General features: G+C 32.5%; 1 protein-coding gene across 2 annotated transcripts; it reads left to right on the forward strand.

Moving 5' to 3' along the window:
- Nucleotides 1-8,288: 8,288 nt before the first annotated feature.
- On the forward strand, nt 8,289-13,177 carry LOC127725272 (uncharacterized). Of its 2 annotated transcripts, XR_007992893.1 has the most exons (3): nt 8,620-8,755; nt 10,778-10,847; nt 12,308-12,451. XR_007992893.1 is itself a non-coding variant. In XM_052232139.1 (2 exons), the coding sequence occupies exons 1-2, from the start codon at nt 8,398-8,400 to the stop codon at nt 12,862-12,864; spliced, it is 915 nt and encodes a 304-aa protein (XP_052088099.1). In that variant the 5' UTR covers nt 8,289-8,397; the 3' UTR covers nt 12,865-13,177. The 2 variants fall into 2 exon arrangements, 1 of the variants encoding a protein (XP_052088099.1); XM_052232139.1 differs by lacking the exon at nt 10,778-10,847 and having other exon boundaries at nt 8,289-8,755; nt 12,308-13,177.
- The last annotated feature ends 1,037 nt before the right edge of the window (nt 13,178-14,214 follow it).

A 14,214-nucleotide genomic window follows, 5' to 3' on the forward strand; every position in this document is an offset into this window, starting at 1 on the left:
CTGGGCGAGCATGTCAAATAAAAAGATAGTTCATAAATCTATACATGAGTTGTTGAAATCGACTGTAGATTTCTTGGCACTAGTATATCATGCGTATACATTTTTCCCAATTTTATAATTACAATACGCAGCAACCATGTTTTTTTTTTACAGTTATACACTTTTAGTGATTTTTTTCGGGAAAATATTGTAAATACGACAATATAGAATAGAGAATGGAAACGGTGAATGTGTCAAAGACAACAATCCGACCAAAGAGCATAAAACAGCCCAAGGCCACCAATGGGTCTTCAACACAGCTAGAAAATCCCGCATCCGGAGTCGGGCTTTAGCTGGCCCCTAAACAATAGTGTTTATAGTTCAGCGAAATGGACGCCACACTTAACTCCGAAACATACAAATGAACCAAAATTAAAAAAACACACACAAGACTTAAACAAAGGCTTGCTGTTTCTGACTTGTGACCAGCGCAAAAATGCGGCGGAGTTAAACATGTTTTTGTGAGATCTCAACCCTCCCCCTATACCTCTAGCCAATGTGGAATAAACAAACACACAGCAAAACGCACAGTAAAACTCAGTTTAAAAGAAATCCGAGTCCGATGTTAGAATAGGTAACAGAAGAAACTAAGCAAATTGACAATGATAAACATACATTAACAAAGGACTATTAGCAGTTACGGACATGCCAGCTCCAGAATGATTATGTCTTCATCCGTGATATGAAAATCAACCATAATCCCTCCCGTGGGGGGTTAATTATCATGTCATCCTTAATCATACGAGGAGAACATAACCAGTATCATGCCAACAACTGGTTTTAGAATAAATAATATGTATCATAGGGTTAATGTGTGAATATTGGTGAATCTTATCCAGGGTAGATTTTGTGTTCGAAAGAGGTTGTGGGTGCAATATATATTCTACGAGGGATACTCACTAATATTCATACTATAACTCTTTTATTGTATACCATAAAAGTAAAGCTTGAAAACTGTTTAAAAAATATTTTGTCACTGACGACGTCGATAATTTACAGCTTTATCTGCACTAGTGCAATATAAGTTATTGCACGCAATCTTATGGTTAAGTTATGTATGTAATATCATTGTCAAGAATCAGTCCGGTTAATATTGCGCATGCGTGAATTCAGATACCCTACATGGATAAAATCGTTATATAGAAGTTATATGGAAAATAATCTTTACAAGACGATATTCAAGTTTCTTCTCAATGGTTTTCTTAGCTGCTGCGATCAACAGAATCCTTAATGTGTCTTCTTTTTAATGATATAGATTATTTTAAAATAAAATTTGAACTTCTTGCAACAAATTTGGATTTTTTACAGTGATGTCAAATGGCTTACTTTTGCCGTTATTCTTACAGGAAAATGTCATTATTCGGAAGAGTGGTCAGCTTTGAAAAAATAAATAAAATACTTTTACTTATGATATACCTTAGCTGTTGCGACCAAGAAAAAGATGAAAAGTTAAAGCTTAACGTGGTGTAGTTTATTTTCAAATTGGTTATTTTCTTCTTGCTCCAAATTTGATTTAAAAGTAGGCGATTTTTGGTTTTTTTTTCTATCAATTTCTATTTGACAACAGGACACATCGTGTGTGTAAACAGATAACAAATTGTTACACAATCGTGTTTATACAGTCATGCTGAGACATAATATATTCCCAGAGTCATGTAATATAGTGTAAACGACATTTTGTATAAACTTGATTTAGGGTTGACGGAATAGCAAAACACCATATAATTATAATTAACGTTTTTTTATAATTAAAGACAAGGATTTGTATATCTCACTATACAAATCCATGTTGAAGATGATTAGATTTTAAGTTATTTTTTGTTTCTGTTTTCACGTGGTTATAACCGAAAATTAATAAATATATCATTAGAATGCAATCAAAATCTAAAACGCATTATTTTAAATAAATGCTTGTCCATCTGAATGTTTTATCAATACACAATCATATTTTTTTTCAATGGCATTAAATGGTTTCTATTCACATTTATTTAAAAAAAAAGAAGAAGATGTTGTATGATTGTCAATCAGACAACTGGCTCGTTTTCCTGACAATCCCTAGATAATCAATTTTTTAGGCAATTTTAACACGGTTTGAATACACAATCATATAGGAGAACAATTCCATTTCGTCGCACTTTAAAGAGTGCATAAAAAAAAACCCATTTAGAATACTTCACGAATTCGACCACTTGATACGGCAAGATGAAATCTAATAATATATTTGACATCAAACCGAGTTTCTGTTATTTAATTTCTTGAGACTAAATACACGAATAATAATATCATGTGCGCACAATAAATGGAAAGTTTGCACCTTTCAAGACCCGTTAAATAGTTTTGAAATTCATTCATTACTTAAATTGTACATTCGCCGTCAAAAAGAAACTTGTTGATGACAAAAATAATCAAAACGAAAAGTGTATATTTTTTGTCAATTTTTTTTATATCACTAGCTTTTCATCTCAATTAAAATTTATTGAATCGAAACAATATTAAATAAAAAATCAATAATTTCTTCACAAAACGGTAAAGATTGTTAGCTTTGAACAGGTACTTGTACATGTATGACAATTAACATGTCAGCTTCAGGGTATATACCTGTGGATATATGGTTGAAACGATGCTGGAAGCTTGTATGTTTTCTGTTTCTTGTTTAACTTCTATTGTTTGCGTCGTAGATGTTTATATAATGCGAGATATTAGGTAAATATCCACGAGATAACCTACCCTCCACCCACAAAATTCACAAGATAATAGAGGGTTCTGTAAGTTTTAACTGAATACATTGGCTATCATAATGTATGAAAAGCTTTAAACCCCCCGTTCCTTCATAAATAATGTTTTAACCAGAGCTATATATATATATATATATGGCCCTGGTTTAACTTAGAAGTAAATACAATAATTTACAAAATAAGACGATGTGGTAAAATTGGCAATGAGACAACTTGTCACCATAGACCAAAGGACGTGGTTGAAAGCAACTATAAGTTACTGTACGGCCTCTATCAATGAGCTAAACCCATATCGTATAGTAAGCTTTGTAGGATAGAATTGAGAATGGATACGGGAAATGTGTTAAAAGAGACAACAACCCGACCAAAGAGCAGAAAACAGCCTAAAGCCACCAATGGGTCTTCAACGCAGCGCGAGAATATCCCGCACCCGCAGGCGGGCTTCAGCTGGCCCCTACACAATAATGTATACTAGTTCGGCGAAAAGAACGCCACACCAAACTCCGAAACATAATGGAACCAAAATTAAAAAAAAACATACACAAAGGCTAGAGGTTCCTGACCTGGGACGGGCGCAAAAATGCGGCGGGGTTAACATGTTTTGATAGATCTCATGTTAATTGTCGAAACAATGAAAACGGGGAAAAAAACAACGAACTAGTTTATGCTAAAACAATAACAACAAGAAAATAAATATTTCAGACAGCAAGAAACGACAACCACATAATCACAAGTAATTTGTTCCTGACTTAAAACAGAAATATAAACCGTGGCATGCGGCGGGGTTAAACATGCTTGTGAGTGCTCAAATCTATCTTAATCCCACTGAACCTGGGGCAGTGGTATAAAAGCACAACACAAGACCAAACTGTTGAAATTAGTAGGAAAAGGCTTCCTTGTCAGATGGGCACGAAAAAACTATCTACAGAAGACAAAAGATCTGAAGATAAATTATCTACCAGTACACATCCACATACATATAAAAATAAAGAGATGTGGTATGATTGCCAATAAGACAACTATCAACCAAAGTTCAAATGAAGTGGACGTAATCAATTATAGGCAACCGTTCGGCCTTCAACAATGAGAAAAATGCATACCGTGTAGTCAGCTATAAAAGGCCCCAACATGAAAAATATGAAACTATTCAATTGAGAAAACTAACGGCCTAATTTATAACAAAACAATTTACGAAAAACAAATATGACAGACATTAACCAACAACAGTCCATTTAACTCGAGGAATTGTGCTGTTATCCTCACTCAATGTATACTGTTAAATTCAATAATTATGAACTGTCAATGGATGTTTAAAATTAAATAAAATGACAGACATTCCGAATTCTCGAGGTACCCGTTTTATATATATATATATAAAAGAACCGTAAGACAACGGCTTTTCGGCCAATTATATTTGAAATAGTTGAACTAAAATTTCAATTACATTTCAGTCAGTTTGATGCTCAATTCATTTTGAATAAGAAAATCTATTTTTATTTATATGCATTTTTCATTTACCAATTTGGGTAAAACATCTCATGCCGTTTCAATGTTTCAACTGGGACTAATACACTAATTCAGTAGTCCCAGGTTTCAACAAAGATCGAATAGGAACTCCGGCCTTCAATTAATTTTACAAATTACACCAAAATACAGAAAACATGATTCAAAATTATTTTATCGATAACATCTGGTATTGGTTTTCACTGAAGTTATCTTTACAGATCAGCGGGTGTTTAACCCCTTAATTGTGCGTCTTATCGCATATGTCAAATTGGCAAGTGACCCCATATGGAGCGAGGACGGGTTATCGTCCTTGTCGATACAAATAATTGTTTTCAAATTGGGTTATCTCCCTTAAACCGGACAGATTCTTGGCAATGGTTGATGCTATGTACCATAAATGCACATATTTCAAATTATACGCTTGAACAAATAACTTAAAAAAAATTTATGATTGTATTTGAAATAATTGTAAATCATCATGGTTACCGGGGTAGACAAGACTTATGCATTATATACATGCAGTGAACTATTGGTCCCAGCTTTTATTCACAAACAGTGCAGACTCTTAGGGCACCGACCATTTACTTTGTTAGTGTGTGTGTATGATGAGGGTATTTTCTTTCTCTCTGGTCGAACATTTTTTCAACTTTAATTAAAAATAAGTTATTTAACCAATGTTGTTTTAATATTTTTTTCAATAGAGACAAGCTGTATTTTCACCTCCCTTCCGAAACAAGTTATTTTCATTTAAAAGTACGCACCCCCTAGCCCTATCTTCTACAACACACACAAACGATCTTATATGATCGGGTGCTTAGCGAATTGAGGACTCAATCGACTCTGTAATATAGATACAATGAATAAGCGTTGATTCTTGAAAAAGAAACCATGAGCCCGGAGGTTTAACAAGTTTTAGCAAACTTGAAGTATGATAAAAATGTATCTACTAAACATTTGGAATAAGCACTCAGAAAATTTAGAATTATACATTTGTAGGTAAAAACCATGATGAAATTTGATATAAAAAACTAAGAAATTCATTTTAAAAAATTAGCACTAAAAAATAAGAGTATGAGCCACGATATAAGATCACAACTAATTGGTTAGAAAAATACAAATATAACACAACACATCTGCCTTTAAATTATCAGGCATCTGAATATTATCTGTGTTTACAAAGTAAGACATATTCGAACTTATTTCTAATAAAATTGAGAATGGAAATGGGGAATGTGTCCTAATTCTAGGCACATCACGATTTACTCGCATAGGAATTTGCGAATAAACATTTGTAAAATTATGTAGTAAAACAGATGAAATCTTACTATATTTATAAAACAAAAATGGACAAATTGAATGTAATCATTTCCGTTTCAAACATGTGAAATAGCCAATAATAAAAAAAAACGGTAAAATTCGCTATTATTACAAAAATATCCACAATTACATGTACATACAAAATAAGAAAAAAACAGAAAAACTAAAGAATGGGGATAACAAAGAGAATACAGGGATTCGAACCTAAACCGACAAGTCCATACCTTTAACTTAACTCTTTAACTCATTGATCTTAACCATGCTAACATCGCGGCTACCAACCTATACTATGCGATTGCTTATTATGTATATATAAAGGTACAAGCCCTGTGTGTCCGTTGTACCGATGTATATCATATGTTCATTTATATATATAAAATAGACATTTAAATTGTAACCAATTGGTAGCCAAGAGGTTTCGTCGATATGTTGATGTCAGTCACACATAATAGATTTCAAGGACGGGTTCGATTCCCAGTGAAGGCATATAAAAATTAAAAAAATTAAAGGCAAGTTTTTAAATTAATTCCATTAGTGAACAGAAATCAGTAAATTAGCTAATTCAAACTTAATGAAATTAGGCACACAAAGGAAACAATTGAATATAATTTGGTGAATCCATTTCAGCGACAGATTTAGAAAGCGTTGATTCTAGAAAAAGAATCCATGGTAAATGAATAGTCTGACGTCACGACAATGGTTTAAATAAAGAGAGACAACTCAAGTTGTTCTCATGAAGAATTTTACTTTTTCCATATTTATATCGAAACATGTATTGCTATAACAGTCCTTTTGAAAAACAAAGAAAATCAAAAGTCTCTACATTTTTTGTTGAACTGGAAATTCAGACTGTGAAATCCTTATTTTTCGATTAGACTGGGTCTCCAGATTTGTTTCTTTTTAAGATAACTTTCAAACATTGTCAAATATGCCATTTAAGTTTTGGAAGACATGTATAAGGTGTTTAACGATCCTTTATCTCACATGTCGTCAAATTAATTGATATTTTATTCCCTGCTTATTCGGTCAAACATATTTTCCGGTCAAATGTTTACATAATATTGATTTGGGAATACATGGATTTCTTTAACCGCTTTTGTTAAAAACAAATCAGACTCAGACTTCATAAAACGTCACCAGTGTCTGAGCAGAAAGTTGATGAACCAGGGCTATATCAAAGAACGTCTAGTCCTTTTTTCTATAAAAAGTTCATCGGAAGATACCAAGACATTGTTGATAAATAAACAAATAATACACGATGGTCTTGAAGTCATATTCTAGGTATTGACGTTGTTTATCATCTTAATTACGTGTTATAGTGTTCTTTTATTTGTCTTTGTAAATTATTATCTACTGTTTATTTCATTTTTCAATGTGGTAATATCCCTTTGGCGTGGCTCGGTAATTATATATCCCGTCTTTGTGTTATTGTGCTATGGTCAATTTTTGTATTCTTGTCTTTCATTTTTACTTATGTGCTTTGTCTATATGTCATTTTGTTTTTCTTTGTTGACATATTTGTTTGTTTTTACACTGATAAAGATTAAAACATAATGTTGACTGCTGTACCCCTATTTTTTACATTTTTACCTATTATGTCCGTTTGTTTTGTTCACACATTGTTGTCAATATAATGGAATTTTATGCGACTGTCATACATGCAAGTGAGAGGTTTAGCTAGCTAAATCATTTTCTACATAAGGAAATGTCTGTACCAAGTCAGAAATATGTCAGTTGTTTTCCATTCGTTTAATGTGTTTGAGCTTTTGATTTTGCCAATTGATAAGGGACTTTCCTTTTGAATTTTCCTTGGAGTTCGGTATTTTTGTTATTTTACTTCTAACTGTCTTTAGTTTATAACAATTTTATTTGCTAAAAGATACAAAAAGGATCGGACACAAGTTTAACCAACTTCCTTTACATAATATTATAATAACAAGTATACAGAGCAAGCACAGCTCAGTTGATATATATTAAAGGTAATAGTAAAATGAGGCATTTGCACAGTGAAAAGAAAATTATTAAAAAAAAAGCCGAACACATTTAACAAGGAAAAGGATAGTGAATTGAGAAAAATGAAAAAAAAGAAAAAATAGGAAATAATACAATTATAAACAAAAATAAATGAATGAAATTCTGTGGATACGGTGTTTTTGTTTATTCATATCTTATTTGATTATACTACAAGGAATCTTTTTGATTTTTTTATATATTTAAAGACTTCTTTAAAGATTTCACAGTTTTCCTCGTATGTTAAAGTTTGGCTACCCTGAGTGAGCAATTGTAGATTTATTGTCACTAGAAAACGATGAATGTTGGTTAATAGAGATAGTTCCTTATATCGGGGTATTTATTGCGATTAAAGAAGAAATGAAATGAATCCTCACGCGGAGCGCCACTTCAAACTGTTAAATTAATAACCTGGAGAAATTATATAATTGCAACGAACGAGTTAAAATTTGTGTAATGTTTAGCTGCATGATGGAAAAATCGGATACTATAAGTTTCGTCCTTGAAAACACCGTACATGCATTGATAGAATGTAAACATTAAAATCACGCAAAAATCAGACAAAACTACCGTGATCAGAAAACACAAGCCAATGAAAACTCTTTCGGCTGAAATAAAGGTAATTGATTGGATAATAAATTGAATTGATCGTTGATTTCTGATTACGCCGGTATATACTGGTATGAACAACACATTGCTTTCATAATACTTTAACAAGCCAACACGATAGTTCATATTCACACGAATTATTTTGATACTACAGTCTATATTAAAGTTAACAAATTATAAAATGTCTTTGAAATTGGTTGACCAAACGATAGAATTAGAAACCATCGGAGGATTACACGGCCAATCCTTTTTAGACGTTGACGATGTTCGTCGATTATCTTTGTATACTACCGTACGTGGGGACGACTTGAAGGATCTCAAAAACTTCCATGGAAATGGTTTGAAGAAACAAAAAATCGGAGCCGGGATTTCTTTGCAAGATTTATTTTCGCCCCAAAAACAACTACAGTACAATGGTGATGAAACGATCGAAGAGAAGGGTTCTTCCACAGAATCCAAAATCGACCTAGTAGTGTGTGACCAATTAGGAATTGAATACACAGTCCAAGGGATCAGGAAACATGAATTTCCAGTCATAGGTAAATAACAAGTTTTACTCTTTTCGTTTTAAATTATTTTAGAAAGTAATTAATTTCTGTTTAAAAAAATATATGTATAGTAAGAAGGTATTTTAACTATATTCATGATATTGTAGAATACTATTAATCATTTTGATATTGTTATCTATATGGGGAGGGGGAGAGGGGGGGGTCATATATGAAAATAAGGCAAATCAAAGTAGACAAAAATATTGGATATGAATTGATGTTTTCTGTAAATAATTCAGTAAATTTTGAGAATTTCTGTTGCTTGGAAACCTGTTATTCAAAAAGTAAGTGTGGGTTGCAAAACAATAAAACTAATTGATAAACATTTCGAGATTATTGATTTTCATTAACGCAACAGTCATATCACCTTTTCATATTCTATTTTTGCCAATCCTGTCTGTCATGTCTGTTATTGACGTCAGTTAAATACAATAATTTTGTATAATTTGGTATTCATGTATTGCTTTCGTGTTATTCTTAAAATAAAATAAAAGTTCGGCATGCCAAATCAGATTGTATACTTATTTGGTAATTAATAAGGGAAGAAAACTGATATGTCAGTTCTCTCTATCATGTCTATGATTAGTGCACGCGTCAATAGTTACACGATAAGGATGATTCATCAATGGTTCAAGTAACACTGTACTCAGTGTATACACATAATTATGTGTGAAGTAATGCGGACTTCCTCAAGATAATTGAATCCATGTACATACCTACCATACCTTACATTAACCTTAATTCTCTCCGCGCCAGAAGTCGCATAAGGCCATATGATGGTATTAATTATTGTAATTGTATGAATTCAAAAAGTCCGAAAATAACTCAAAACACTTAAAAAGTGTTAAATAGACTAAAGGTCTATTCAATGAAAATGGTTTTCAACAAGCATGAACTCATATTAAATCTATCACGGTTGACAAAGGTCTTCTTAAACATGTTAAAGATCGAAAGAGGGATATCGTCCTGAACATGCATACAATATTTGTCACTGGACGTTAAGTAATCAACAACCAATCTTAAGGGGAATATAGTTGCAAATTGTCCACACGACAACAAAATACAGGAAAATTTAGAAACAAATGTAAAAATGATAATTAAATAAATCAGCGTATGGATGGTGAAAAAAATCACGAATAAGTCGAATGACAAATTGAGGAAGATTGAATTTCTTTAACTATTAGTCAAGTTATTTCATATTCATTGCGATAAAATGTAAATTATTTATATATATTAAACAAATCGAAAGGTAAGTTAAACGGAATATATATGAGATATTCGCCATTACATCTACCTTTCAAAATTTGTGGTTTTATCACAAAATATTCATCTATCAACATTGGTTGAATAGAATAAACTTGTGAAATGAAATATATTTCAATTGGTGATGAAATTTATACAATGTTTAGAATCCAGCTACACGTGAATTCATCCACTTCTATTTAGTAAACACTGTACCACAAACGACGTGTGGGTCATAGGCACTTGTCTGAGAATTTTTTTTCCTTTATACCTTAATATAACATAGGCACTTTTCTCAGATTTTTTTTCCCTTTATACCTTAATATAACATAGGCACTTGTCTCAGAATTTTTTTTCCTGTATACCTTAGTATAACATTAAGGTATATAGGGAAAAAAATTCTGAGACAAGTGCCTGTGGTGTGGGTTACTAACATAAAACTGTAGATGCCAATTGGCCTATGTCATTATTGTCAGTGCAGGATTGTCTGATTTGCCTCTGAATGGATGTCTCAAAATTTTAATCAAGGGAGATTACTTTATCTGTAGGTTCAGCGTTAACTCTCAATTTAGAAATTCCAATATCCCCCTCCCGTCCCCCTTATAAGACAATGATATTTGACCCTAAACGTAATGGCGATTATCATATATATCTCTTGATAAGTATGTATTCAAAGCTTTTAAAATATATTACATTGTGTATTGTTTATATACATTGATATCTACTGCATTGTATATTTGTGCCATGTCTTCACGAGATTTTCTTTTACAGTTGTCTCAAGTCTTTGGCCTGATGGCAGATGACCTTAATACATACATACTCTATATTTGAGTATAGTAAGGTAGTCCTATAAAGTATCTTACGCACATTTGATTATATATATTGTATTGTTTATATGATGTATTTTGTGTTTTAAACATGTCTTGGATAGGTGGAAAGGGGAGGTGTATATAACTATTTAGTGCAGTGACCAGGTTTTTAGGTGAGAAAAAAAATGAAAGATATGTTGGGATGTAATATTCTAATGTGGGTCGTATGGGCTTTGTATGATTTTATTTCTTATTAGTTAGTAGGGCAAGGCATACAAGTAATTGGGATTAGGGGGAGGAGATGTTATAGATATGTAATTTGTGTTCGTTTAAACTCTGGAAAACTGAGAAATTGGGAAATCTTGTTTTGGGTATAAAGGAAGAGGGAAGTGCCCGGGTTTAAGGGGTTTTACAATGATTAAATTTACAGCACAGCCAACGATGCCATATCTATTATTTGGATGATACCAAAGGTTCTACTTAAAGAATTGAGGAAAAAATGATATTAAAAGAGAGATAACTCTCGTATTTTTCTTTGTTGATTGGTTTTCATCATGGGGCTGACGGGGAAAGTACTTCGGGCCGTTCGCACCCTTTATGAGTATAATAAGTCCAAATTTGGCATAAAAAATGGTCAAAGAACTTTCTAAAACACCATTACAAATTAAACTGAAAAACCACATTAGTAGGTCATTTACACTTTTCTCGTTAAAAACATTCACACACACACACGCACACATCTATAGAGGCAGTACAGATTGATCTTTCAAAACACTACTCAAGAAAAATGTGACTTGTGAAAAGAAAGTGATGACATCTATAACTAAGAAGGTCAAACATATACTATTATTAGTCTGTCCAACGATGATATTTGATCCGAGATCCAAAAATCAATACTCCTAAATGTCAATTACGAAACAAGACATAACGCATCTGTCATGTCTGTTGAGGCCATCAGATTCATACGAAATGCAAAGAGTAAAAATAGTTAACAATGAAATTCTCAGTTACCGGCTTCGTAGTGAAGCTCATGACATGATTTAAGATGCTATCAGAATTGATTGTAAATAGATATTACTCAATCTGTAAACCTAAACAAAAAATTTTTTTACATCTACAAAATTATATTACAGTTTATAACAATGATCATAATATCCTCTCGATTAATCTTGAATGACTGAATTGGTTAATTATTGCTTAAGGCAATCTTTCCTGGGACCTTGATAGAATTATACCAACTTTTAACATATTAACAGATCCTAAATGAGTAATGAGCTACTGCCAAAAGAAATGAAATATTGTAACAAAACCTTGATCAAAATCAAATAATTATGTCTATAAAGTGTCGATATGATAACACACACCAGAACTAACTCGTTTTGTTTAAATTTTTATTTTCTTTGTACTCTATTGTAATACATTTATCTCAGTTACAGTTTTGGCTGTAACTGGTCACTGCTTAGTTTGTCTGACCATGGTCTTTATCTTTCAGGTTTCCATCTAGATAACAGAGTGTGTCCTGGGTTTACATACCGCGTAAGAGATCTAAGATCAGACAGAGAGGTATTAGAAGGGGAACCACGTGTGCTCCAATCGATCGGAATGGGATATGGAAAGCGCCTGACGTTCAAGGGAGATAAGCGGAATCTAAATGACTGTTACTTCTGGACAGATAACAACCCAGAAGGATACGGTTTCGCCATTAGTGTTGTTAGTAAGGGAGATAACTTCGTGATTTACGATTCACTCAATCAAAGTATCGGTGATGTCATTATTGAGTCAGTTGAGGGACCACAAGTCGAGGAGTCGATGACGTGTTGTAAGGGTGACGTAACTAAGATGGTTCGTGTACAGTTTACATGTTCAATTCGTTATCATAATAAGCTAGAACATAATTTATACGATATTGCCAACCAAGATTTACAATCATTGGATGGGTTGGTCGAGGTTACGAAATCAAAAAAGTCCAAAGAAGCTATGGTCATCTGTATCCGCGACGTAAATATTGCAAAAGTCGGGATGTGTACACTGTGGAATGATCTTATATAAACGTTCATATGAAGACATTGTAAACTTTCATATGATGAAGACATTGTAAACTTTCATATGATGAAGACATTGTAAAACTTTCATATGATGAAGACATGATTGTAAAACTTTTGAGCAAGTGGTGAACACTTAGACAAGACATTTCTCTTGAAATCTCGTGATAATCCGGTTGATATGTTGATATTGATTTAAAAAGAATCTGAACGCATATATGACGTTATAGTATTTTTTATTTTATTTGTTGCATTGTTAATGTTGCCTTTTTATATGTTACTGTTTATCCTTTTTATATAAAATACTTTTATTAAACTTTTGCTGTCTCTTTTTTTATACGCCCGTTTACGGGACGTATTATGGTATACCATTGTCTGTCTGTCCGTCCGTCGTGAACATGTCGGACATTAACTCAAAAACGCTTTACCCAATTTGCATAAAACTTTGGTGAATTGTTTATATTTATTGACGTGAGCTCCCTTTCGTTTTTTATAAATTTTAGATTTTACGTTTCCGAGTTATGGGGTTTTATTCATTAAAAAAAGGGGGATTTTCCAGTTTTCGGACAATAACTCAAGAATGCTTTCACGAACTTGCAAGAAATTGTGGTGAATTGTTTATATCTATTGACATGAGCTCCCTTTCGATTTTTATATATTTTAGATTTTACGTTTCCGAGTTACAGGGTTTTATTCATAAAAAAGGGGGATTTTCCAGTTTTCGGACAAAAAAACAAAAAATGCTTTCAGCAGTTCTTATGAAACTTTGGTGAATTGTTTATATCTATTGATGTAAGCTCCGTTTAGAATTTTATAAATTTTAATTTTACATTTCTGAGTTATGGGGTTTTATTCATTAAAAAAGGGGGGGTTCCAGTTTTCGGACAATAACTCAAAAATGCTGTCAGCAGTTCTCATGAAACTTTGGTGAATTGTTCATATCTATTGATGTAAGCTCCTTTTACATTTTCATAAATTTCTAATATGACATTGAGAATTAATTGAACTTTAATTGTTTATAGTCTGACAACAGATTTACTATGTATATTGCGCAACAGCACAGTGTATTGCACAACAGCAAGAAATCTTTAATTGAATATAAATTCAATTCATATAACCAATTTCAAGTTCTTTGACTACATTTATTCAGAAACCTATAATATGTCAAATATTTAATACAATCCAAATTCAGACCTGTATCAAGCTTGAATATTGTGTCCATTTTTGCCCCAACTGTTCAGGGTTGGACCTCTGCGGGCGTATCCAGCTGCGCTCAGCGAAACAGTTAATGCCAAATAGTGTACAATATAATGAATCAACCCCTCCAAAACAGCTTTCAACCAAGATCCCTGAAACT

This window comes from Mytilus californianus, unplaced genomic scaffold, assembly GCF_021869535.1.
Source record: "Mytilus californianus isolate M0D057914Y unplaced genomic scaffold, xbMytCali1.0.p SCAF_15, whole genome shotgun sequence".
Lineage (NCBI taxonomy): Eukaryota > Metazoa > Mollusca > Bivalvia > Mytilida > Mytilidae > Mytilus > Mytilus californianus.